General features: G+C 35.0%; 9 protein-coding genes and 2 long non-coding RNA genes across 17 annotated transcripts; 5 read left to right on the top strand and 6 right to left on the bottom strand.

Moving 5' to 3' along the window:
• Positions 1-442: 442 nt before the first annotated feature.
• On the bottom strand, positions 443-15911 carry LOC124443006. The gene is made up of 3 exons (XM_046993534.1): positions 15902-15911; positions 6161-6163; positions 443-1590 (listed from the first exon to the last, which is right to left on the bottom strand). The coding sequence occupies exon 3, from the start codon at positions 1403-1405 to the stop codon at positions 527-529; it is 879 nt and encodes a 292-aa protein (XP_046849490.1). The 5' UTR covers positions 1406-1590; positions 6161-6163; positions 15902-15911; the 3' UTR covers positions 443-526.
• Positions 1924-6132, bottom strand: LOC124443001 (synaptotagmin-4-like). The gene is made up of 5 exons (XM_046993526.1): positions 5735-6132; positions 3204-3901; positions 2789-3121; positions 2607-2718; positions 1924-2532 (listed from the first exon to the last, which is right to left on the bottom strand). The coding sequence occupies exons 1-5, from the start codon at positions 5739-5741 to the stop codon at positions 2222-2224; spliced, it is 1461 nt and encodes a 486-aa protein (XP_046849482.1). The 5' UTR covers positions 5742-6132; the 3' UTR covers positions 1924-2221.
• Positions 6887-8609, top strand: LOC124443002 (multiple inositol polyphosphate phosphatase 1-like). The gene has a single exon (XM_046993527.1). The coding sequence runs from the start codon at positions 7219-7221 to the stop codon at positions 8563-8565; it is 1347 nt and encodes a 448-aa protein (XP_046849483.1). The 5' UTR covers positions 6887-7218; the 3' UTR covers positions 8566-8609.
• Positions 8109-9984, bottom strand: LOC124443007 (lactoylglutathione lyase-like). 2 transcript variants are annotated; one of them, XM_046993536.1, is made up of 6 exons: positions 9726-9984; positions 9504-9644; positions 8967-9034; positions 8808-8897; positions 8603-8741; positions 8109-8256 (listed from the first exon to the last, which is right to left on the bottom strand). In XM_046993536.1, the coding sequence occupies exons 1-5, from the start codon at positions 9866-9868 to the stop codon at positions 8641-8643; spliced, it is 543 nt and encodes a 180-aa protein (XP_046849492.1). In that variant the 5' UTR covers positions 9869-9984; the 3' UTR covers positions 8109-8256; positions 8603-8640. The 2 variants fall into 2 exon arrangements, with proteins under 2 accessions (XP_046849492.1, XP_046849491.1); XM_046993535.1 differs by lacking the exon at positions 8109-8256 and having other exon boundaries at positions 8570-8741.
• LOC124443009 lies at positions 9842-11437 on the top strand. The gene is made up of 3 exons (XR_006947454.1): positions 9842-10126; positions 10321-10927; positions 11260-11437. It is a non-coding gene; the product is annotated as an uncharacterized LOC124443009 (long non-coding RNA).
• LOC124443004 (threonine aspartase 1-like) lies at positions 11975-16346 on the bottom strand. 5 transcript variants are annotated; one of them, XM_046993530.1, is made up of 15 exons: positions 15825-16346; positions 15660-15727; positions 15511-15579; positions 15288-15408; positions 15130-15211; positions 14947-15026; positions 14564-14760; positions 14300-14372; positions 14167-14230; positions 14027-14079; positions 13875-13952; positions 13716-13807; positions 13060-13650; positions 12603-12659; positions 11975-12526 (listed from the first exon to the last, which is right to left on the bottom strand). In XM_046993530.1, exons 1-13 carry the CDS (start codon positions 15862-15864, stop codon positions 13564-13566), a joined length of 1104 nt encoding a protein of 367 aa, XP_046849486.1. In that variant the 5' UTR covers positions 15865-16346; the 3' UTR covers positions 11975-12526; positions 12603-12659; positions 13060-13563. The 5 variants fall into 5 exon arrangements, with proteins under 5 accessions (XP_046849486.1, XP_046849485.1, XP_046849484.1 ...); XM_046993529.1 differs by having other exon boundaries at positions 11975-12659; positions 12963-13650; XM_046993528.1 differs by having other exon boundaries at positions 11975-12659.
• LOC124442999 (gephyrin-like) lies at positions 15964-20228 on the top strand. Its single transcript, XM_046993524.1, has 20 exons — positions 15964-16024; positions 16102-16180; positions 16432-16489; positions 16552-16644; positions 16721-16815; positions 16896-17005; positions 17085-17173; positions 17299-17353; positions 17429-17563; positions 17811-17903; positions 17979-18034; positions 18135-18254; positions 18326-18384; positions 18465-18567; positions 18909-18959; positions 19046-19170; positions 19233-19320; positions 19397-19470; positions 19639-19807; positions 19963-20228. Exons 1-20 carry the CDS (start codon positions 15985-15987, stop codon positions 20191-20193), a joined length of 1923 nt encoding a protein of 640 aa, XP_046849480.1. The 5' UTR covers positions 15964-15984; the 3' UTR covers positions 20194-20228.
• Positions 20229-20519: 291 nt separating this feature from the next.
• Positions 20520-21965, top strand: LOC124443005 (UPF0692 protein C19orf54 homolog). Its single transcript, XM_046993533.1, has 3 exons — positions 20520-20896; positions 21073-21395; positions 21498-21965. The coding sequence occupies exons 1-3, from the start codon at positions 20520-20522 to the stop codon at positions 21806-21808; spliced, it is 1011 nt and encodes a 336-aa protein (XP_046849489.1). The 3' UTR covers positions 21809-21965.
• A 363-nt stretch (positions 21966-22328) lies between these two features.
• LOC124441749 lies at positions 22329-23179 on the bottom strand. The gene is made up of 3 exons (XM_046992215.1): positions 23013-23179; positions 22805-22944; positions 22329-22706 (listed from the first exon to the last, which is right to left on the bottom strand). Exons 1-3 carry the CDS (start codon positions 23177-23179, stop codon positions 22333-22335), a joined length of 681 nt encoding a protein of 226 aa, XP_046848171.1. The 3' UTR covers positions 22329-22332.
• Positions 23180-24081: 902 nt separating this feature from the next.
• Positions 24082-24505, top strand: LOC124441993. Of its 2 annotated transcripts, XR_006947054.1 has the most exons (3): positions 24082-24194; positions 24259-24371; positions 24455-24505. It is a non-coding gene; the product is annotated as an uncharacterized LOC124441993 (long non-coding RNA). The 2 variants fall into 2 exon arrangements; XR_006947053.1 differs by having other exon boundaries at positions 24082-24371.
• A 20-nt stretch (positions 24506-24525) lies between these two features.
• LOC124441748 (speedy protein A-like) lies at positions 24526-26088 on the bottom strand. Its single transcript, XM_046992214.1, has 5 exons — positions 25803-26088; positions 25664-25722; positions 25511-25596; positions 25267-25438; positions 24526-25181 (listed from the first exon to the last, which is right to left on the bottom strand). The coding sequence occupies exons 1-5, from the start codon at positions 26086-26088 to the stop codon at positions 24861-24863; spliced, it is 924 nt and encodes a 307-aa protein (XP_046848170.1). The 3' UTR covers positions 24526-24860.
• Between the last annotated feature and the right edge of the window lie 68 nt (positions 26089-26156).

Here is a 26156-nt window from a genome sequence, read left to right as displayed (position 1 = left end):
ACTGGATTTTTTGTTTTCAAAATTTGTCTTTTTTCTTCTCATAAAAGAAACTAGAACATCCGAGGATACTGCAATTGTTCAAACAACTCCTGCCCTTTTGACTTATAATTTAAAGCAACTCTAAGTATGTTTATACGCTTTTTACTTGTTACCTTTTACAATGTAACTTTCTCATAATTCTTTCGTGACGAACGAGAGCTTTCTTATACAATATGTCTCTCTCATTATGAACGAAAGTGTCCATAGGCTTCATGGAAAAAGGGATTATCTACTTTTTTATAATAGTTTCTACAAAGATAATATTTAATATACCGAGCAATTTGTATCGTCTAAATTAAACCTCACTTTCAACCCTTTATGTTATAAAATTTTGATAATATCGAGTAATCGTTATATTACAGTATTGTCAACAGTTGGGAACATAAAAAATTAAAAAGGTAAATGAAGACAAAAAATTCATTTAATTCCTACACAGATTATATTACATAATACCATTATTATCGATATATTTATATAAAACAAGACATTAGGAAGAAATATTGTCTTTTTCAAGATTACATAAAGAGACCATTTCTTTCATTAGAGTGACATCGTACATTAATTTATTTAATGGAAAGTGCTTCTCTTTCTTCATAGCCCAGTTTTCTGTAGTTGATCGACACAAGGAGCATTGAAAATCATAAGGTCTAGTCAAAACCTTACCGTTCTCCCTCAGTCCTGTGTGCGAAGTCCTTTGACGACAGCTATAGACGAAAGGCCGACGCACTGTTGGTTGCATATCGGCAACAAACTTTTCGTGTCCAGTTAAATAGACCGTTTGAAGTAGCTTGCACGATTTCTTTTTAAATTCCTCGACAAATGCCTCTACTTTGTTTAAAATCGTATCCGTAATGTGAAATTTGCTCTCCATACTCAGGTCTCTAAATTTTTCGGACGTTTTTAAATACTTCAACGAAAACGAGGCTGCCATTTCATAACACTGTTGCTTCACATCCTCCAACGAATATCTTTCGGCGAGGAGTAGAAAGTTGATACATTTCAAGCCTGGTTTTTCCATATCTAGTATAAATGAACTACAAAGAATGCGAACTTTTTCGATCTCAAACTCTTTAGCTAATTTCAACAGTAACATTATATTTTGTGAATTAATTGTGTGTAGATTGTAGATCACCAACAAAAGTTCGTAGATTTCCTTCGGTTTTTTCTTCGGGAGATAAATGATATCGTTAACGTTTTTACGCGATTTAATCAAGTCGTCAAATACAGGAGACCATAAACACAGAGTGTTCTTGTGAACATGAAATTCCTGATTTTCGACTCGAAGAACGACATCACTCCGATACCAAGGTTTTGCAAACTCACAATTTTCCATCATAAATAGATTACAAGTTTTAAATTTCTTCATTCAAATTACAAGAACAAAAAATTCTTTGATCAGTAGCGTCAACAAACAACGCGCGTTCGACGTCCGTTATTCTCACGCGCAGTTATGTACTTCATTTTTCAAATAATTTGCTGGAATCCACTGGATAGTGACTCTTCAAGAGCAATGGCGGCTACATTTTCTTTTACAAAATGAAACTTTGTGTTCTGGAAATAACCTAATGCTATATTAATTCTCCAGTTCAAATCGTACCTTTTTTTAAAGATAATTTAGGAACCTTTCAGGGAAAATTGCAATGAAAAGGATAGCGTTATCAACAACAAAAAGCTACGTACGATTCCGCGCAGTTTTTTACTACATTTTTCAAACAATTTGCTGGAATCCACTAGATTAGGGACTTTTGAAACTTTGTTTTTTTGGAAACAAGCTTATTTTAGAAACCTTTCGGGAAAAACTGCTATTCATAAAAAAGCGTTATCAAAAGCAAAAAGCTAAGTACGATTTCAAGGAAGCGAACCGAACTTTCCTTTTGAAGAAAAAATATGGCACACCAAATTTTTAACGCCACATGGCTAACAGTCTGGAAAAGTGCACTATCCAATGGATAGCAGCACACTTAAAAGTTAAAATATCGCATTAGAACGTTTTCGAAGAAATAAACTTTTTTCATTTACATTATTTACAAATAAAATATCCTAAAAAATTAATAATCACGATTTCATTTTTTTTTCAAGTGTAATTATAAGGTCAAAATTAACTAAGTTTGTTTTGCAAATTTGCGAACCAACTTGCAATTGCGTCTTCGCCTTTTCGTGACGTCATATATCCACGTGATTATCATTCATGGATCATCTGCCATTTTTCAATGGGAACGTGGGGGTTCTGTATTACTTCATTCCACTGAGCAAAAGCTGAGTCCGCCGTGAGAGAACTAAGTACTACCTGTCCAACTTTCTCGTGAAAGCCACCAGGATCTTTAACGAGAACTGTCATGATGAGAACTAAAGCGTCTAGAGAGATATAAGGACTATCCAAATCAAACGTAAACGTTTGAAGAAAACGCGGATTGCTTGTCTTCTTTTTGATTCGCGTTTTCTTTTTACAAAGTCGTTTGGCATTGAAAAAAAGCTCCACTTTAACGTATGGATCTGCATAATGAAATTAATAAATCAAAATAAATCCACAAGCAATGTAAGACAACAGATTGACAAGTTTATTTTACCGCCAATGCCATAGTTACTGATCTTCGGCAAATTCCGAGCTTGACATATGGTTACAGTTAGTTTACTTGCTAAAGGTTGATGACACACGGATATCAGAAGCTCGCCGAGAACCTGACAAATCAGACCATCAAATAAATAAAAAAAAAATATGCAATAACTGAATGATCGACAGCTGACTTACGGGTTTTGCTTTGTATTCTTTTAAACGATGACACAAATTTAATTCTTCATCTACAAATTCATATTTCACTAAAGGTAAAAGTAGCTCTCCAATGATAACATTCTTTTGTATTGGTTCGTGATGGATAACAAGAAATTGAATGGTTAACTGTAGTGTCTCCATCAACGTAAGACCACCAATGGCAAAACTCTCGTTAAAAACGGGATTAAGACATTTCGAGATGATGTTTGTGCTGTAGTTATAACGACGTGAAGGGAGAACATACAGTTTTACAAATGGTGAAGAAATATTGTTTCGTAGATCTCGCACCGGTAAATCAATGGCTCTGTTTACCTAAAACACGGACAACAATCTAACATAAGCAAGATTTGCACAGGATCAATTTATATGAAGATGTTTTTGGATTGATGATTACCTTAAGATAAAGCTCACAAGTGGTCTGTTTATACAATAAGGAAACATCAATCATGCCTAAATTTGATCTAAAGTTTGTTCGTTTTCCCTGGATTACCGACGGCGGTAAGTTTACAGGTATTTTGCTGTCATCATTGTTCAAATTATGGTTAATTTGAGCGTCTAATTTGAATAAGATATCTTTATTTTCATTCATAACTTGAATAACGGGAATGTTCCGATTTTTTGGTGCAGGTGCATGTAATCTACTGTACCCATGATTTTCGTTACATTTCTTGTAGAACGTTTTGACAGGAGACAACGATATCAGCTCGACTGCATCCCGAGACTCAGCCGAAAGACAATCAGGGCTTAATAATTCATCCTGTGCAGTCCTATAGTTGCTAAGCGACGAATTATCGTCATCATCTTCGGATAACTGATCGTCTTGAGGTGATACGCGATTAGACGTCGAGGTGCTACTCATTTGAGGCGAATCTTGAACAAATTTCGACGCAATTTTCGGGACATGTTTAGGTACGGAGAGACTTTCATGAGATGATCCAACTATTTGGTAGCTCTTCCTCCAAAGTTTTTTCCCATGTCCTAACGCAATGGTTTCTTGTCTACGATTTTTTTTACAATACAAGCGATAGAGTACACACATAAGACCAAAAATACAAACTGGTATTCCCACAGCCAAGCCAGCTATAATCGCCACTGGAAAAAAAAATCCACACTCATTTAAAATTCGCTGTGGCAAGTTTTGGAAAACGGCCTCTAATTAGAAAAGAAAACACTAGCGATATATTAACGTTATTGTCCATTTATCATCGGGGAATATGAAAACAAAACCAATTAACAGCCCCAAAAATGAACGTGTGAAAAACAACTTTTGTTAATGAATGAAATTCTGCAATTAGAATACTATTATATAAATTCGTGTGAAAAAAACTTTTGTTAATGAATGAAATTCTGCAATTAGAATACTATTATATAAATACGTTATATTTCGACAGACGACAGTGGGTGATCGTTTTTCTGATTTTTTTTAAGTTTTCCTGTTCATAGAAGCCCTAATATAATATGGATCAAGTAATGCAATAAAATATTATAAAGCAAATATTACCAACAATAAATTTAAAGCAAAAATTAAACATCAATGACAACTATCTTTGATTTTCTTGTTTCAGTTAAAAAAACAAATAAATTCATTAAGATACAAAAACATATAAGCTTTTTCCAAAGCAAAAATACTCAAGTATAATGACGACTGAAATTGACAAAATATTTATGAATTTATGTAAATGTTTTTCATTTTTAATATATTATTCCACACGCATGAGGCGGCTGTTGTAAAGATATACTGAAGTAAAGTTTTTATGTAGAATGCATATTCGTGGAAATGAACAAAGTATAATACCCACTTTAATCAATCAATACTAATCAACATGCATAGGACATGTTCTTCGCTCCTAGTAATCTCGTCAATTGACTCTTCAAGCAAAACTAAGCGCATCACAGTTAGAAATGTCACAGCATCTATCTTCTCTTTTTTTTGATATACAAAATATAGTAAATGTGACGTATTATCGATTTTTCTTTAATTTAATTACGTTTTTTGAGTATGAAACGGTCCGAGCTCGAATGCTTGACTCTGCAATTTGAAGAGTTTTACATCGATTAAAGTGATCAGTTTTGGATTTACGATGCTCTTATGTAAACATCATCTATCTAGTCAGCAGATGGTTAGGCCAGCGAAAAAGACAGTTGTACTCGTGGCGGAGTATTTCTACGCGTGATTGAATGTTCAACAAAGACGATAAGGAGAGTAAAAAAAATTCATAAATCTTGTCACTATAGTTGAAAAAACTCTTTGTTTTGATTCACGCAAAACAAAATCGAAAAAATGAAGAATTCCCAATGAAATGGGAAACACTTTTGTAGTTAGAGTGTTGAACATCTTCGGGATAAGTATAATTTGTATTGCAAGTATTTCAAGCACTGAGCACACATTGAGAATAAATTTATTCGTTTCTAAAGAAACGATCGTATTATAAATAATCACCTGTAAAATCATAACTGAAAAGTTAAATTGTTGAATTCATTTGAAAAATGAATCAACAAGAGCCCCGTGACTCAAAATGCACCAATATTTGCATAAATTTCACTTTCAAATCGCCAGTATCCAAAAATAGAGATTTTTTGCCAGACTGATAAAATTTGTGAATTATTCGTTCGCACTTGCCACTACGATTCACAATTTCATTACTACGGACGAAGTAAATACAAACGAATGCGATTTTGGAAACATGATTCGATTGTAGTATTTCACTCTTCGGAGATATTCCTCCGATTTATTTCTTTATAATTCTCGGCAGATCACGGGGATCTTTAAAGTAAACAATAAACACTCGAATAATTTAAACAAAACGTATCAACGAAGAGTGAAACAGTAAAAGGAAAATCACACAACACACAGACACAAAATAATTCATCAACCATTCCCGATATCATGTCCTAACCGCGATTACGATGGAACATATCGTCTACCTTTCATGCCGCTTTGCTTTGTGAGTGAGGAAACGATTCGTCATAGAAAATTTAGATAAATCATTGCGCCATCTTCTTCAATGTTAGTCGCTTTGTCTTCGTCCTTTGGCTCGTACACTTAATGTTTAATTTTCCTGTACAATCATCTTCAATTTCCCGCCTTAATGGCAAAATGTCGGCTGCCTTTAAGATTTTAAAACAAAAAAGTCGTCAGACAAAAATCACCAGGTGTTTTTTAAAAGTCATTTCCAGAAGAACTCGTTCGGTTGAGTAAACTCAATTTGTATCATACATATCATAATATATGCACAACACATATGATTTCAGCGAGCAGAGGTTTTTTCATTTTACCAATAAAAGCCCAAGTTTGACGACTATGAATACTTTAATTAATTCATTATAGACTCTCATTCATAAATGAAGAACGATCTTATCAATGATTGGCTGATTGCCAGGTGACTCACGTCTCGACGGTTGCGCTCATCAAATATACAACTCGAACACTTTCAAAACTTGGTGCGGGGGGTAATTAACGCCTCTTTTTTCATAACCCTTTTCCTTAGAACTGATGAATAAGGCAAAATATAATCAAGGGAAGGACAAACCAGCACAGATTTAACATATGTAGCTAGAGTGAAATACGTCGCTTTAAAACATAACATCGTCAGTAAAATGCTTACTGACGATGTTGCTCTTTCGAAAAGATTTCTTTGTAAGATTTGAGCAAAAGTATCAACATGAAATGTTGAAATCAAAAGTATCAACATGAAATGTTGAAATCAAAAGTATCAACATGAAATGTTGAAATCAATATATACAATAAAACAAATTGATTGGCTCACAAGTGAGCGTTCTAGACATCACTATGGCAGCATAAATTAACAAAAAAAACGAGACTTAAACACGAAATGCTTTATCATTGTGCTGTGAGTTGATATTATCCTATATAATATGATGATATCACAGACGGCGACACTCGCGGCCACATTCAAAAAGTCAACAAAATGAATAAACCATAGTGAAGCAGACATACACTGCTCACGTATACACACCTAGCGTAGATGACGTCATAGGGGAGTAACAGGGCACTTGTACGACAATTATTTATCTATTTAGAAGGGACATATTCATTGCAGATCGTATTAGAAATAAATGATTTCTTGGAATGCATGTTAATCAAATTAGTTAACGACGAAGTTAAGGGTTAGTGAGGATAAGTGAAAAATCAAGTCCAGTGAAGTCTAAAGTTGAAGCTGACAGCAAAAGAAGGACATATCTACATTGATTTAAAAGCCGTTAGTTTCGTAAGTTTAACTTGGACCGATGCACTATAGTCTAGTACTACAATAGATTTTCAACAGACCTAATTTTAAAAGCACATCATTTTGGTTGATGGAAAATTGGATGGAGTGCAGGTGAAGTAAAGAACAACAAACACCAGTTTTATTTGATGAGATGAATTTACGAACAATAATAGAAAGGAAATGAAAAGAATATGCAATGCGGGGCTGTTTGCATGCGGATTTCTTCTCCTAATACAAAGCAAGGATATTGTTTTTTCAAGAAAATACTCTTATAAAAGGCGAAATTTTGCCACAAAGTCAAGATACCCTGATGCTGAAGAAAAAACAACAAGCATTCCTAAGGAGTGTCGCCCAAAGTTCATTAATATGGTATTAAGACACGGCACTCGCTACCCTGGAGAGAAAGATGTGATTGGAATGAATAAGCTTGAAGACTTCATCAACCAGTTCCATGTTAACTCAACAATACAACATAATTTAACATCTTGGAGAAATCGTTTTTTAAATGGTCACAAATTGCTGGCTGCCACAGGTGCACAAGAATTGTACAACATTTCAAAGAGAATACGGCGATGGTTGCCATCACTTTTTTCACCAAAATATAATGGCGAAGAGCATATGTTTGTATCTACCATGACAGCTCGTACTAGTCAAAGTGCATCAGCCTTTGCATTTGGTCTGTTTGAGGGAACAGGAAACCTTGGCCCTTCAATGTTTCAACCTGTTGCCATAACAACCACCAATCTAACTGAACCGCAATTGAGGTTTTTTGACAATTGTCTAAAGTACCAGTTGAAAGTTTCAAAGAATAAGAAGATTTCATTGGCTGAGTACAACAAGTTTCGTGATGGACAAGAAATTCTTGATTTGAAGAGAAAGTTAGGATTTAAACTGAATATTCCTGATAACATTAGCATTACTACTGATCACATTGAACATATGTTTCTTTCATGTGCATTTGAAGTGGCAATTTATGGAAAAGGAAAATGGTGTAGCATATTTGACGATTCTGATTTGGATGTTATTGAATATATGTATGATTTGAAAAATTATTGGAAAAGAGGATATGGTTTTGAAATCAACTATCAAATGAGCTGTTTACTTCTTAAAAACATTACAGAATCAATCGAAAATGCTATCAGGTCCTCTGGCAAAACAAAAGCAATTTTCCAGTTTGCACATTCAGAAACTCTCATTCCATTGCTTTGTCTCATGGGTCTAAACAAAGATAGCGAGCCTTTATTGGCCAACAACTATCATAAACAAAAAAATCGTTTGTTCAGGACTTCAATTATTGCACCATTTTCAGCAAATATTGCAATCATTTTGTACTCATGTCAATTTGACATGGCAGACTCGTTTCATGTCCAAGTCCTTGTCAATGAAAATGTTACGCCATTGCCTTGCTGTGATGGACTGGATCTCTGTCCTTTGAAGGAATTCAGAGCATGTTTTCAAGCAATCACAAACAGCTGTGACTACAACCGTATATGTGATATGGACAAACCTTCTCATAATGACCTTTGAACAATTTTATGTATAATACTAATTTTATTGATCATACCTGATAATTGATTGATTACTTGTCACAAGCCGAAAGCTCTAGCTATTCTTTCCTAGCATTTGACTTAAATTATCACTGTTCAAAACCTCAATCCAGTAGCCATCAGGATCCTTAATAAATGCCAACCCTTTCATTTTCCCTGTAGAAAACATATAGCAATTTACATTTACAACAATGCATTTTACTTGAAAGCAACAAGAAGTACCATCGTTTGGCTTCTTGACAAATTTAACACCAAGTTTTTCAAATCTTTTGCAGGCTTTCTCGACATCTGGAACTTCAATCCCAATATGACCTAGCAATAAAAACTAGTCTTTCTCACTTTGTGATTCTGGTAGAAAATGACACAACCAAAAATTCTTACCAAAACCTTTCGGTTCAGTGTTCCCATTATGATGATTAAACTCTGGATCATTTTCTGTTCCCCAATTGCTTAACATTGAAAAAACAAAGTTAACATTGATAATACTTTTTAAATGGCCAGAGTGTACTTTAACAAAGACCATTAGCCTTCTTGCAGTGACCTTTGTGCAGTGGGAAAATGCAGATCAATTACAACATGTAAACAAATTCTTTTTCACTATATATTTCTTGGTTTTTTGCATTTATGCATAATCATTCATTTCAAATTTGCCAGGAAATCTTGCTAAGTTTTTTGTTAATTTTTATTTTGTGAGCTAGCAGCACTATTCTTTGCTCAACTTTGCATAGCATGCAGAAGCAAAACAAAGAAAGTCCTTTGGGAGAGGGGGAAACAAAGAAATTCCTTGTCAACAGTTACAGAACCAAAAATTGTATTATTTCCTAATAAAACAGTTATTAAAAAAAGGTATTAAAACACAAAATAAACTGTTAATCACTTTAAAAAATAAATTGACTAATCTGAGATTATATTTCTTACTGAGTGAGTTCAAGAATCGCTTGTCGGGAGAAAATCCACTTTGTTCTTTTATCCTCTATGTTTGGTATATCCTCCATTTTCTCATAACCAACAAAATACAAAGAAAACTTCATTTCTGGAAAGTCATATTTCCCCAAGAGTCTGTTATCAAGAAACACATAAAAATTATGCCAAGCAAAAAAGGAAAATGCACAAAATAGCCCAATATGATTGACAACTAACCGCATTCCCAGAATACGTGTGTAAAAATCAAGAGAAATTTTTGGATCCTTGACTCGTAACATTGTTTGTTGCATAATGAAATCTTTTGTTGATATATCCGGTTCATGTAGGCAGGATTTTAAATCGTTTTCATTTAGCGCCATTTCAGGTCTACAACAGGCTATAGCTACAGACTTCAGCTCTTCTGCTTCGGAAGCTTCGTACAATAAACATTAATTTTCCCTGGTGAGAGACCTGGACAGTAACAGACTGAGAGCCTCGTCAGGAGGGTTCGGGAGTTCAACATGGCGGCAGCTAAATTCCAGAGATTTGTTGTAAACAGCGCTGTAGTTGGTGGTGTGATGTTTTGCGGTTGGGTCATGATGAAAGCATTGACCCCTACCAAAGAGCAAATGATGGAAGTAAGTTTTCCTATTTATCAAATTTTGTTTAGAAAAAACACGAGTTATCATTTATTTATTAATAAATACATAGCTATCTTGGTCTCTTTCCTTCCATAGAAAATACTCTCGAGACTCCCCTAACCTCATAAAATTGATTCTAAATAAGTTTGATGTGTGATTTTTAAATAAAACACACATCAATTTTGTTGCAGAGACTTTCACTTGATCCAGACGAATACATGTCTGCTCAGAAGAAAAGAAATGCACAGCTATTTGCTACAATACAGCAACATATTGATTCTCCTGATCCAGTGTGGAAAATCAAGCCTCTGCAGCTTGAAGGACAATCAAATTTGAAAGAAGAAAACACATCAAATTAGATCAATACTAAATTGTAATTTGTCTCTCAGGAGAGGTGGAATATTGGATGGGATGTTCTAAGGAATATTTTAACTGTAAAGGAATAAGTACTATTAAGTAAAATGGCATGCATTAGTGCTGTGTAATCAGTAGTATATATAATCATTATAATGACACAATCTACAATATTTTATTTAAAAAAGTCCAACCACTTATTTTACATATCTTACATGAAGTTTTGGTTGTCATTCAAAATGGCGGAGGCAAAGCTTGTGTTGAAAGGAGGGGAAACATTTCATTTTAATGATAATAGCACTCCCTGCATGAAAATGAAAGATTGCATATCCTCAGTCAGTTGTATTCAAAAAAAGGTGAATGAAAAACTCACAGAAATAGTGAACACTGAAAAGAAAGAAAGCAATGGGAAAACTAACTATGCAGATACTATGAATGGATCAGGTAGAGTTTTACCATGTCATCAGTTATTTTTAACCATGAAAACAGGTTTGACCAGGTGCACCCCATTTTGTAGCAATCTCTCCATCTCATTACATTCTCAACATCATCTTTTTCCAAGCCAATACATAGGTTCTCCTTCCCCAATAGCTTTGTTCATGTCTTTTTTAGTAACCTCAACTGGTCTTATCCTTCATTTCAAATTCCTGGCTATACTTTTCTTAGAATGAGCCCATTGTCATAAATGTTTCAAAATGTTAATAAATTGTAAATATATTGTATTAAAGATAAGTATTTCATTTTATAAGATTTTATGCATAAGGTTTATAATACAGATGACGAAAAATGTGATGATGATAGCGATGATGAACCGAATCCAAAAAAGAAGAGAAAGGAATGAGATCACTTTCCCATGAAGGTCAACAAACAATAAACATTTGTTGTTTTATTCACAAAGTCATACGAAAAGACTGTACAATTACAAATAGAAATTTAACTTTGTTCCTATGGAAATTTAGAAATTTTGTGGTTGATATCATTCTTCCATCTCCACTTGAACATCATCGTTAATACCATTCTTCAATTTTTCCATCTTCACTTTAACGTCATTGTTAACACCATTCTTCAATTCTTCCATCTTCACTTGAACATCATTGTTAACACCATTCTTCAATTCTTCCATCTTTACTTTAACGTCATTGTTAACACCATTCTTCAATTCTTCCATCTTTACTTGAACGTCATCGTTAATACCATTCTTCAATTCTTCCACTTTGTTAACACCATTCTTCAATTCTTCCATCTTTTCTTTAACGTCATCGTTAATACCATTCTTCAATTCACTTTAACATCTTCACCATTCTTATTCTTCCATCTTTACTTTAACGTCATTGTTAACACCATTCTTCAATTCTTTCATCTTTACTTTAACGTCATCGTTAATACCATTCTTCAATTCTTCCATCTTTTCTTTAACGTCATTGTTAACACCATTCTTCAATTCTTCCATCTTTTCTTTAACGTCATTTTAACCATTCTTCAATTCTTCCATTTTCTTTAACGTCATTGTTAATACCATTCTTCAATTCTTCCATCTTTTCTTTAACGTCATTGTTAATACCATTCTTCAATTCTTCCATCTTTTCTTTAACGTCATCGTTAATACCATTCTTCAATTCTTCCATCTTCACTTTAACGTCATCGTTAATACCATTCTTCAATTCTTCCATTTAAAAATGCTATTGAAGTTTTTAAAAAGTAAACGTATCTAAGAATAAGCTATTATATATATATTTTTTGCCTAATGCCACAATCCTCGATGTCCATTCAAGTTTTCCATTGCATTTCATCATCAACATCTACTAAAAGAACAAGGTTCTGCTTATCGAACAAACTCTCAACAAGTTTTCATTGAAGCGACGAACTGTCCTTGAGCCGTTATCACCCAAAATCTTCGATTTGAAAAATGCGACTCATCAAATTTCTTATAGTAGGTTCTTGATCCGTCTGGTTCGTAACAAACATAAAATTTCTCCATAAATGTTTCAGGTCCAGTTGCACCATTCAGATCATCCGTAAACACATCCATACCATGTAAGGCTCCTTCAAACATATAATGTTCATTGGAAGGTTGCAATAACTGTGAATCCCACGTCAATGTAATACGAGTGCTACATACTATATACAAGACAAGCATACTTGTCATTGTCATACTGCGATAGCTTGCCATGAATATCTACAAAAACCCAAGAACGCATTATACTCAATGTTACATTTCTTTGGTTTTCATCGCGTTTCTTAAATCATTCATTTGGAAGATATGACGTCTAAATTAGTCAATAAGATGATAGCGACACAAAAATGTTATGCTATATCTACAAACGTCTTCAAACGTGTATAATAATAATACTGATTTTATCTTGCCAGCAATAAGTGCCGAAGACTAAATAGTAATTCGTCGTAGCCTCAACTAAATTTTTTGCAAGTTATTGATTACAGAACACAAATTAAAAAACAAAAATTGAGTGGCGAGTCTTACACGACGCCAAGAACAGTTCTAAGTTCCTCCATGACAATGAAAGCAACGATTCGGCATTTCAGAAGAAATCTACCGTATCTCTCTCATGTAGACATACCTTAGTTAATTCAGTTTGCCTAAAAGAAGCAAAATAAGTGATACGAGGATGATGTTCTACATCGTATTTTCCACTGACAGGTTATCTAAAACAATGAATAATAAAGCAGGCAAATGACTACTTTAGACAGAAGCACCTGTATTTCCATGGCTAATTCTTGCAGTAATTTATTCATGAAAGCCAAGATGTTTCCAGGCGCCATGTCCTACGTCATTATAAAATCTTCTTTCCTTGATAGACATCAATATATTTTTTCTGTTTATTATCATTTGGAAATGTTGACGACGTGGAAATGTTATGACTGCGATTTAAAAGAATTACCAGATACACTAGCTATAGTTACAAGCCTAGACTACGATGGCTTAAAGCAGTACTTCAAAAGCCGCATGTAGCTGCCTAGCAGGCTTCGCTTTCAACACGTCGAAGTTTCGCATCACCTGTTCATGGATGTATTGCAACCTCCCGAAAAATATATTTTGACAACTTTGCAAGTTTCCGGCAAATTCAAGCCAGTGAAAATTGTTTTACAATGCTCTGAGTATGAATTAAACTCCCACCAGATTTTTCTTTTTTTAATCTTGATACAAAGAACTAGAAGATAAAAAGATAGGAGTAAAAAGGAGAAAAGTTTGAACTTCTTCGACAATAATAAAAACCTGAGGCATTCTGTCTGTAACAGCCATACATCCTACAGCCATACTGCGCGTCGTATGACCCCAGGAAAAATCGATTTCTAAACTTTGCTTTTCTACAAGAAAGAAGATGTATTTTTGAAAATACTAAGATAGTCAAAACTTAACATCGTAAAACATTACCAGGTTCCTTGTTAAAGCGACTTTTCAACAATATGATTCCTGCCTGCTTATCGTCGTTTTCACAAAGAAAGGGAGATTCTATAAGTGAAAAAGTTCTTTCAGCGTTATCACGGGGCTCACCGATAAACTGAATAAAATTATATATTATGTACCAATAAACTTCTTCTTCAGTAGTTCTTGCAGTATAGAAACGCCATCTGTCTTACTAATGTACGAAATATCGAAGAATTAAGTTGATGAGAAATGAGAGTGATTTTTTAGAAAATGTTTTCCAAAATCTGAAAACTCTTACCTTGTTGTACATAGTTGCCAACATTCTTTACAAAGTGAAGTTTTGATTAACTCCTCTCCACAGCCTACACCGACGAAAAAAAACACTAGAAGATAACAATTTTAACAAAACGTTCTACGCACGAAATCTTAACCTGAAGATGAACAGGCAATTGGTGAATTCTTTATCGCATTTGACGCCCAACATCCCGAACCGTAGATAGCCGCCTGCCACAAAAATTGCAGGAGAATAAGTAAAAGACGAATTCAGATACATTAAGAATAGCAAATTAGAATAGTGCAATGCTTCAAGTCATGAAACTTTTTCCTAACTTCCTCTATAAAAATACTTTGCACAAGTATCATGATTCTTTACATAATTATTTACATAAGGGAATTACTATACATGAGCCTTCAACCTGTCCAATTCTTCCTGGGTACTTCATAAGTATTCCACCACTGGATACGCCAGCACAAATATAACCATTACTATCCAAACAAACACCACCTACAGTGTCCATTACACACTCATCTTCATGATCAATCTTAAACATTTTTGTCCCTCCTTCATTGTTTAAGTATGAAGAATACCTTCTGAAGGCTTTCATTGAAGCTTCTAGAAGAGTTTAAAAAAGTGAAATGAGGGATCTTGTCATTGAGCCATCAATAATTATACAGTCTCTTCATTTCCTGCTATATATGTCATCACAATAAAACAAAGGGGAGAAGGGAAGAAAGGGAAGAAGTGGGTTGCACTTTATTTATAGTGGTACTAACAATTTCTGAAAACTTCATTCAATACCCGAGATCATTGATTTTGGTGAAATTCCAAGAATGCCATGCTTTATTGCCCAATCATGAGCACCTTCGCCACATAAAATCCTGTGCATATGAGAAAATGATCTGGAGTAGCAGTCAAATAAGTTGATGAAAGGCAAGCCTTGCTACAAGAATCTCTTGAGGAAATTTTTAAAAGGCAACATACATTGGAGGTACCTGTCCAAAGGATCGTGAAGTGCTCTGCAACTGAAGAAGTTTCTTTGAAACAACTATTGGGTTTTTTATACCTATGGAAGAATTGATAATGTGTTGTGTAACAATAACAGAACAAGCTCATAAACAAAACAAAATAACAGTGCTTGCCTGAAACTGCTGCAACGGCACCAAAACTACTTGAACTACCATCCATAATACTAGCATCACATTCCACTTCACCATTCATAGTGAGATTAGAGCCAATACCAGCATTGGTTAAAGGACTGTTCTTGAAGGGAAATTCATATTTTTTTGCAAAAATGTAAGCGATTCAATGATTATAAAATGAAGCAGTACTTATGATATGATAGCTACATGAAGAACATGTTACCTCCAGAACCTTAATGGCAACTGTCAATGCTTCCAAGGCATTTTGTCCTAATTGTAAAGAAGCACATGCCTAAAAGATGGCAAGATTATGATATAAAGTTTCATACAAATCTAGAAATTCTTATGAAAACAACCATCTGCTAACAATACCTTTTGACATGCCATATTGCACACAATCTCATATTGTGATATATTTTGTTGTGAATGATAACCAGCACCTTTGACAGATCATTTTAAACATAAGTTTATACTTTATGGCAAACATATTTCCGCACTACTGCCTTTCATACATATAAATGAAGGAGATCACTATACCAACATGAACTGCAATAAATCCAAGAGCTTTGTCACCCATCCTTTCACCAATTTCTTCACCCAAATGTCCCAGTGACACCAGTGCTTAGCCGTTAGCTGTATATATGGGAATGGGGGGCCAGGGGGGAGTCTACATGTAATAAAATCCAAGTAATTCAACATGGCGAACGCCAAACCGATAAATGCTGCAATTCTAACAGGTTGATTTAAAATTGTTGAATTTTTTAAGACTTCATATGAAATTCAAGGCTGTCTTAATTTATCTCTTGTAATTTAGTGAGTACTAGCTGTTCGATTGGTTCTGCAATCGATAAAAGCGGTCCAAATCTGACGAAATTGTTACGAGAAAGCACAAGGTGCCAAAGAGAGGTTTATGTCTATAGATGAGCCCATCAATCTATATTGTATGATTACAGTAGTTTGTGACTTTCAGTCGGTTGTCTGAACTTGTGAATGGAACTTGTAGACTGCTGTACATACATATAGCTCTTCCCGAATTTCCTACTGAAGACAACTTGTTCTATTCTTTGTAAACACGTGATGTCCACGTGACAAGAGATCCAAATCAAATGTTTATGGTATAGTGCATTCATCCTCCATTATGTAGCATCAAAGTTGACAAAATCCTTGAGAAATGCGTCACAGACAATAAGGAAATCATTGAGGTTGCCATTTATAGTGCTTCATTCAGTTGTTTTCATTGTCATGAAGATATTTTTCTTTGCAGTCTACATTGTTGCAGTGGTGTGATGTTGATGAAGTTAATTTAATTTTAACAACTGGTGGCACTGGATTTGCACCAAGTGACGTAACACCTGAGGTCTAGCATCCACTTATCAAAAAGTTAGCAATCCTTAACTTTCCTGACTATCTCACCATTTGTTAACACATTGTAGGCTACAAGAAGTGTTATCACCAAGGAAGCACCAGGTCTTTCATACCACATGATCAATAAATCCATTGAAGTGACTAAAATGGCCATGTTATCGAGGTAAAAAGTCCTCGGATCGTCAGATACTTTAGGTCAAGGTCGCCATCTCGTGACTCGTGACGCCATTCTTTTCTTTATAGAGCTGTTTGTGGTATCAGGAACATAACAATTCTCATTAATTTACCTGGAAGTCTGAAAGGATCTCAAGAATGTTTCAACTTTATATCACCCGTCTTGCCACATGCTTTGGGTAAAGGATCATTTTCAAAATCTCGTAGCTCCAAGTGCGCATTATTTTCATGTCTAAACCTAAACGCGTTTTTTTTTAGATCTTCTTTTGGAAGATAAACAATCTGTTATTGAGGTACATAATATGTTATCACGAAGTTACGACGTTTCTAATGAAGTCATTTGGAAGGTATGTGGAGTTTGGTTTCAACAGACGACAATGGCAAACAACAGACTATATTCACTTTCGATGGAGAATTTTTTACATTTTTCACTGCAAAATTTTATTTCATTTTAAAAGATTTGTACTTTCAGAATGCGAAGGAAGAAGTTCACGTCTGTCCTCATGGAAAATTCTCGTCGATAACTAGTGAGTTAAGAATCAGTATCTAGTATTTATTGACATACTTATTCCTTCATCGACATTTTGTCATTATTTCTACAGAAAAATACGATTTAAGTAAAGTTGCAGAAAGAGATCGTCACTCGAGATTTCCATTGATGCCTATGGAAGAAGCAGTTACAACCGTCTTGAAACATGCACTATGCTGTTCAACGCAAGCGTTCAACCCTACACAAGGTCCAAACTCTTCTCTACACTTTATGTTAGGGACATGAAAGATTTACCACACACAGAAATAACCATTAATAAACAAATACAATATTTAGCTATGTAAGGTTATATATAGCAATCAAGTTCATTTACCAGTAAATTACATGAGGAATGATATCAGTGCCAATTTATAGTCTCCAATGAGAACGCAATTCATTTAATTTTAAGTCGATCTTTATGAAAAGGAATCAAGTTTTCTCATACTGTTTTCCAGATGCCTTGGGTTACATTCTATCTCGTGATGTAACGGCTAAAGAACCTTATCCACCGTTTCCTGCTTCAATTAAAGATGGATACGCCGTTGTAGGTAAAACCTGAGATCTAGTTCCACTATTCTGTTATTCTGCTATACATCGTTATCAACCACATCCGTTAATTTCAGCTTCAGATGGACCTGGTCAACGATTTGTTCTCGGACCTGTTACTGCAGGAATGACGGTATGTCTACTCACTGGCCTACTCTCGGTTGATGCTCGTTAGGGAGTGGTCACGTGTTTTAGAAGAGGTCTTCACGTGCTAAGAATTGTGCTTCCTTTAGCCTGATGTAAGTTTGCGAGCGGGTTATGTGATGAGAATAACAACTGGTGCTCCCATACCAGAGGGGTCTGATGCTGTCGTGCAAGTTGAAGATACTAAATTGATTCAAAGTGCAGCTGAGGTAACACTTGTGATGATATTTAGATGATCTATTCAAATGCTTGTACGCATGCTCTTTTCTTTCATTCTCAGGGTCAGAGTGAAGTTGTAATCGAGATATTGTCAGATCCTTGTCCTGGCCAGGATATAAGGTGCCTCGAAAACTTTTTAATTCAAAATTTTTATTCATTTCTCGATCTCTATTTGTATGGCATTGATCGTTTGTATTTAGACCGGTTGGATTCGATATTAAACAAGGCGAGAGACTTCTTTCACGTGGAGATTATCTTGGTCCTCCAGAACTCGGTCTCTTGGCAACAGCTGGCGTTCTTGAGGTCTCACTGAACATTTTACATTAACACAAACCATATACTTCTTCTTTTATATCCCTTAAGTGGACGGTTCCAATGAGTGGCATAACCAGCTTTCACGTTTTAGTTTCGCTATTTAAACTTCTGAACATTATCATTCATTTCTTTAAAAACCTTAAGTGAGCACAATTAAATAATTAAGATGATTTCCACATACATAATCGCCCGGATTGTTTCAGTCGCCTTTATCGTTTCTGTCACGCAACCTATTGAATGAAACTTTATGCAGGACGACTTGATAAGGATGACTGAAGGGATTCGGACGATAGCATGAGGACCAGTCTTTATTGTTATTATCTTTCAAGGTGGATGTTTTTAATAAACCGAGCGTTGCCGTCCTTTCTACTGGAAATGAGGTGATTTACTATCACTTGTCACAGAGAATTTAGGACCGTATTCCAATTCAACCAAGAATTCCTTTGGTTATTTTCTTCTTTTTTAGTTAGTTGAAGTCGATGCAAAAAAAATTCAATATGGACAGATCAGAGATTGTAATAGAACGACGTTAATATCCGCTTGTCGGCAGCTTGGATATACCGTTTATGATTTTGGAATATCAGAGGATAAGTAAGGCTGTCGTGGTCCATTCAAAAGGTCAGCGGATTCATCCATTCCTTTTCTTAATACAGTGTCGAAAGTTTAAAAACGAAGCTAGTCCAATGTCTTAATGCCGCTGATATCGTTATTACATCCGGTGGAGTTTCCATGGGCGAGAAGGTTGGTTCGTTACATCTTCCATCTTTTAAAAACAATCAACTTATCACCAGCGATAATTTTTTGTGTTTTGTCGTAGGACCTTCTGAAACCTTTACTTCAAGATGAGCTAAATGCATCTATTCATTTTGGTCGAGTTTTTATGAAACCAGGGTATGGATCTTTACCTGGGTCGTTTTAATATTTACCTTACATTTGTGTTTTAACGGTTCTCGTCAGAATTGCCTAAATTATAGTTATTATTCACCATGACAAGTACGCTTTTCAAGAAATCACGATCAAGTCTCTGCTGTATATAAATACTTCTATCCTTTTTCACAGAAAACCAACTACGTTTGCTACACTGGACTATTGTGATCAAAAGAAATTATTCTTTGCTTTGCCCGGAAACCCCGTATCAGCCTTAGTTACGTTCCATCTTTTTGTCCACCCGGCTTTGAGGAAGATGTCTGGATTTTGCAATCCGCAATTACCCAGAATAAAAGCTAAGGTAGGAATTATGACTCGAGGTTTTAGGTAGAGTGATTGTCATACCTACATTCCATAAATCTTCGTCAAAGCTAGAGGGGTTATCTCTGCCATGACTAGGTAGCAAGTTTTTGACCCTAGCTATATTGATTTATGTCTTACTTTATTCAATCCCAGCTATCCACTGATGTTCGTCTTGATTCGCGACCTGAATTTCATCGTGCACATTTGTCCTGGCGGCAGGAAAGTCCTTTTCCGATTGCCACAAGTACCGGTAGTCAATGCAGTAGTCGATTACTGAGCATGCGTACAGCTAGTGCCTTATTGGAACTTCCACCTAGGACAGAAAATCGAAACACGTTACCTAAAGACAGCTTGGTTGATGCTATCGTTATTGGGAACCTGTGAAATTCACAATAAAGTATTAGAGAAATTACCACAAAGAGTTGGAAATTATGATAAAACACTAATTAATGTATTTCTATTACTAAGTAGATATATTTTGGGGGTTTTTTTTGTAGTTGAGTGAATTAAGCTGTAAGCATGTGATTAACAGTGGAGGACAGCACTAAGTTTATTACTGAGGTCGTTGAGGTAGCTTCACACCTAATGGTCACACCAGACCTACCACTGACTTTATGGTTTATTCAATGGAACTCAATGATGAAGCCAGTGGATGAGACCCACTGTTCGGATCTATGGTTCGAACCATAGCACAACCATAGAATATATCTATGGTACGGACGGAGGACTTTTTGAGAGCCAACCCAGTCCCCAAAAATGACATAAGTGTCAGTCAACTTTCACAGCAAATAAAAATGACACAAAACAAAATGGTGGACGAAGCTTCAAATTCAAATAAACCATGTAAAATTCCCTTAGCTCCGGCACCGCCGGTGTTGCCTAATAAGATGCAATTACCAGAAAGGAAAAACATTTTGAAATCGGCAGCAACATTATTGGGCAATGACCTTAATGATTCAGCTACAAAGTCGGCTTTAAATACTTGCGAAGAATTCTTAAATGGACAAAGCAATGCCGAAGAGCTTTCGAAACTACGTTGGTTTTATCATAATAACGATGTTATAGCTTGCCTTCAAGATGGCCCCACGTAGGTTTAACAAATATGAAGTATTTTCAATTCCAACAACCCAAGCATTGCGCAAATTAGTGGTTATTACTAATTTACCATATCGATCAGTATAATCATAACAATCACTCGATTTGCATAACGAGTTACGTTTTTGTACAAACTGGTGTGTTAAGCAGTTTCTTAATCATTTTTAGCTGCGGATTAGTCGCCTTAAAGATTGCTGCTGATATTTTAAAAGTCAGTAAACCTTACAATGATATACCAAATCTATTGAGAGTTGCCAAAGATAATGGTTTTACTAATGATGGCGAGATGTTTTCTGCTCATGACATGGGAGTACTGGCAAAAATATTTTATAATCTTAAGTACAAAGTTATTCATAATGGGTTGGAGAAGTACAAGAGTTTAATAGAACATTTATACCAAGGTTATCCAGTCTTGGTGCCTTATGATGCTGACAGAAATCACACACCATGTTTAAAACAAGGTCACAAAGCACATTGGGCTGTTTTGACAGGTACAATTTTTCAAAATTAATAAAGTAGTTAAGCCATGGCTAATTGTTCTCAATACAAATGATGTTTTTTTAAACCTGACTTCAATGACATGATGATTTTAGGATTTCTTCTGAGCCTTCAAGAGATATCGTCAAGGAAGTGTGACAATGCTGAATTGGCAAAAATCAATGCCTTTCGATGTGAAACAACACCAATTCAGTCATTAGAAATTGGAAATGTGTATCTTATAGCTAGACAAGGGAAATCCAGACATTATTTTTTGTGTTCCTGGTTAGATTTGCATGATAGCAATAGAAACCTGTTTGAGTTCCCTCAATATGACATGGAAAAAAGGAACAAGGTAATCTTTACAGATGGTTTAGACAATGATCTTTGTTCAAAGGCAGTTTATCTTTTTCCTGCTTATGAATAATGCTGATAAATCTTTTATTTTAGTCTTTATAATATTTTGTTCAAATTTACAAATTTTAGTAATTTGAAACAATAAAACGTTAATGGCAGACTTGAAAAATTATTTTAAAGTAAGTGTCAGATTTTCAAACTCTAAATATATTATTTGCATTGTAAAATTTTCACCCTTAAGCAATTCAGGTGACTTATTTCTTAATATTAGTATTTTTATGTGGATTTATATTTTCCTTATCACCCAGTGTGTACTGATTTAGTAACTGCCTTGTCTTTGAACATTTAGCACAGCACTGAGCAGCCACTCTTGAAAGTGTTGCCTTTAAAGTTTCAGCATTTCTTCTCAATTCGTTCAGCTGTTGTGCTTTTTGTACCCTGCCATTTTTTAGGCTTTCCTCCTTGTGTTTCTGTTTCATACGAAACTGTCGACTACACTCTCGATTCTTTTCTTTCCTTCTTTTCATTCTCATCATTTTCTCCTGATCCATTTGCGGTTCATACTTGAAGGTAGTTCAAATAAAATGAATTAAATCATGGTATTTGATTAAAATGCAGTTTGCATTTTACCTGGTCAATATTCGCCCATGTGCCATTGCTTATTGCCCCGTAATAGCTCACTGGAAGTGACTTTGGATACACGCAATAGTTATGATCTATACTCCTGTTTCTTATTCCTGTGCTTGTTTCAGCATTTTTTAAATACAAAGCTTGAGAGGAGTCATCAGAGGTTGAGTTAAGCAGAGAAAGAGTGAGAGTTGAGTCTTTCATTGATGTTACGCTGCCATTTACACTTTGTTGAGCTGGAACTAGTGGGGCGCTCTCTATCTGGACGGACGGTGTAAATGATTCTGTTGCTATATTTTCATAATAACTATCGTTCCAGTTCTCTGAATGGTGCCCATGCTCTGTAATTCAAGTAAGACACGTTAATACAATTTTCAGAATTTAAACATTGGGTATTGATGAATTGAATGCGTTGAAGTATTTAATAAGAACAACCTACCAATCAAGTGTAAAATCTCTTGTCCAAATTGTTCGCCGCAATATACATCAGATGAAATCGATAGTTCACGCAGGTTTTCAACTGTTTCGTTTTTATCTGGAGCTCCACCATGTTTCGCGGTTTGGTCTTCAGTTGTTAATCTTCATGAATTTAAGCAGATGACTGAAAAAATGTTATTTTAACCCTTTGAGATGCAATCAATACTTACTCTTTTTGCGTTTCTGCCATGATTCCTTTGTTGTCATAAAACACGACTTTTACTGAATTTTCATTTTCTTTGCCATAGGCAACATCATTTTTGCTGTCTGATATTTGAAACGCAGGACTTGCTGTTAACTTACTTGCCATTTCATTTTCAACGTGAAAATGCTCCATGATCGATCTTCTTGTATCCAGCAAGAAAATTCCCTGCTTTGAGGACATTCAAAAGAACGATTAAAATTTTAGCTATGTAAAAAAATGCGAAAGATATCAAAAATTTTTCTTACCAAATCGATGTCTAAATTTTTTGCTGCCTTCCACGCACCAATATCGCGTAGTCTTGGTTTATAGGTAAACGTCCATCACCAGAATTAACTTTTCACAAAATTAAAAGTTGTTTTTGCAAGAAAAAAAGTTAAACGACCAGCGTCCAACAAATTTAAGTTTGTAGCAATATAAAAGTTCACTTCGGAAAATTTTGACGACTTTGAGAAACGTCTTTGTTCAAAAAGATGTGATGTGATTGGTCGAAAAATTTTGTCTTGTCAACCCAGTCTACTTCGAAAAAAATTCCGATTACAAAGCGACGGTTAACCAGACCAATGAAATTGCATGAAGCAATTTTTTTCGGACGAATATTCAACGACAGTTTCCGAGGGATAGTGAAAATGAATATTGATCACCGACATCTCCATGTTTTACGCGGAAAATTGGTTTTTTTTGTTATGAATAACAGTTTGAATATACACATGCGAATTCAGCATAAAAAACACAAGCAAATAGAAATGTTCAATTATCGAGCTGCTTCAAAAAATGTTGACAGTGTTCCAAACTGTTGTCACGGGTCAGCAAAAAACTGCAATGAAGAGACTGGAGTAGACGACAATCACGACATTGAGTGGTGTAGTGGATTTTGGAATGAAATGGATGGAGAAATTGCTCCAACGTGAGTAGACTTGAGATTTGACAGTCTTACAAGAACAGATAACAGAAATCTGTAATGAACAAGGCAATTTTTGCTTATCATTTTCAAGCCTTTATCCGGTGAGCCCTATTTTTTCGTCACGAGAGTCTTATTGTTATGATGATCCTTCATTTATTGAAAACCTACTCAAAAGTCCTAATGTAGAAGAGACTTTAGCAGGAACACGTTTTAATGGATGTCCTGCATTATCTGATAACAGTAAAGGTAGGTAAACCCGAACTTCGTGCACAATAAGTGAATCTTTCATGTATTAAATTTCTACACACAGAGATTAGTTCAACGTGTCCAACAACAGTATTCAGCTCAACTGGCGAAACGTTGAATAAAAAGCGTCTATCAACAAGGTCGAAGACAAAATGTGAAAAGCAGAGAAAGCCCAAGGTATTCTATGAGTGTAAATTCTGACCTACGCTTGATGATAGGTATTCAATTGCAAAAAGTAACGTCTTGGTTTTCATTTATAGACCGACGTTCCAATCAGCACTCCCATCAAAAAGCAAAAAGAAAAACGAGGCAGAAAAAAGAAGGAAATAAATTCAAATGAAGAATAGGTTTTCTTTATGAACATGAAAACAAGCGTAAATTTACAACTGTTCGCTTATTAGTTATTACATGCTTAAATTCAGTTATGGCGGATTCTATTTTAACAACATTTTTTAATCTATTTGATTATATGTACTACGACATGTTTTTTTAATAATAAATGATTTATGTACAATTTAATTAATGAGTACATGGTGGAAACACTGTTTCTAAACTTGTCCATTCAATGATTATTCCTTTTCTTTAGACGGAACTGACGTCATCATAAATATCAAAATACACTTGTTTTCTTATTCTTCATTTTCAACAGAATTTTTCTTCGCTTTTTTATTCCCTTTTCAATAGAGAAGTGATGGTGAGGATAATGAACTTAGTTTGAGCGCAATTATGAGCCAATTGAACCAATTCAATATCAGGTTGAACGTTAACTATACCTTTGAAAAACACCTGTTTAGACTGAGGTGAAGATAGGTAACCAGAAGATCCAGAATCATTTAAGTCATCACATTCCTTACAATATAAGGGACTAGATCCTGGCCCACGAGGAGTCACATCGACATCATCTATAGATATGTCGGGAAATGCTCCACCGTGATGAGGTTTTCTTGTTCGCTTCCATATTGGATGACCAGGCACTATGGACATGACCTAAAATATAGAAAAGCAGGAATTTTTATGATTTTATTTTGACTCGGTAAAGATTTAAAAATCGCAATCAATGATTTATCCTTGCCTCTTCACAAGTCCTACAACTCACAACTGCCCTGTAGTTCATTTTCTTCCACAATCTATCGCGTTTCTGTAAAAACTTGGGATATAAATCGCTCCATTTATGGCCCAATGCCCAAGGAAGGATGTCAAATTTTACATCCTCGTCGTCTTCTTCCATGTCATTTGCCAAATACCTGAGTATTTCATAAATTATTGTAAGCTGTTGAAGTTCCATAGAAGTTTGAAAATACAACATTTTTACTCACAAAGCCAGGAAAAAATTATCTCTTGTGTATTCAAATCTGGTGAGCTCGGCCCGTTTGAAATAGACGTAGACCATTGCGAGCAAATACTGAAATCAAAATTCACTTGTTGACTTTAAAGCATCATTTCGAGTAAACAACAAACTCAGATATTACTTTGTCTGATATTCTTGTGCAAGAGTCCATCCAGAGAAAATCTTGGATAAGGTCGTCATCTATATCAGAGACCATTATAATTTATTGAATATGCTAAAAATTGGCAACGAAAAAAAGTCTATTTTGACTATTTACGTACCAAACAACTTGAAGAAAGAAACCATCTCAGATCTTTTAGCAAACTCGTTTAAACGAGAAGGGTCGATAACAGCTTTGGTCAATTTTATTTTTTCAGGTTTTTCGCAGGTACTCTGCTCTTTTGTGAGCGTCTTTGTTTTTCTTCTCTTCACACCAAGATAAAGTAATCTCTTCTCTTCTTTTCTTTTTGTTTTTAAGGAATACCTTTTGTCTGAATGACCTTGTCCCATTTCGTCCACCAAATCAAGGATATCTCGTACTTTCGAAAGTTTTGTTTTCTCACTCATAGAAAATTGCTTTATTCATATAAAACGTGTTTTAAAAGTTTGTTTACTTTATTCTACAAGCGAACTTT

This window comes from Xenia sp. Carnegie-2017, unplaced genomic scaffold (genome assembly GCF_021976095.1).
Source record: "Xenia sp. Carnegie-2017 unplaced genomic scaffold, XeniaSp_v1 HiC_scaffold_20, whole genome shotgun sequence".
NCBI lineage: Eukaryota > Metazoa > Cnidaria > Anthozoa > Malacalcyonacea > Xeniidae > Xenia > Xenia sp. Carnegie-2017.
The sequence above is the reverse complement of the archived record's forward strand: the minus strand, read 5'-3'. Positions and strand labels throughout refer to the sequence as shown.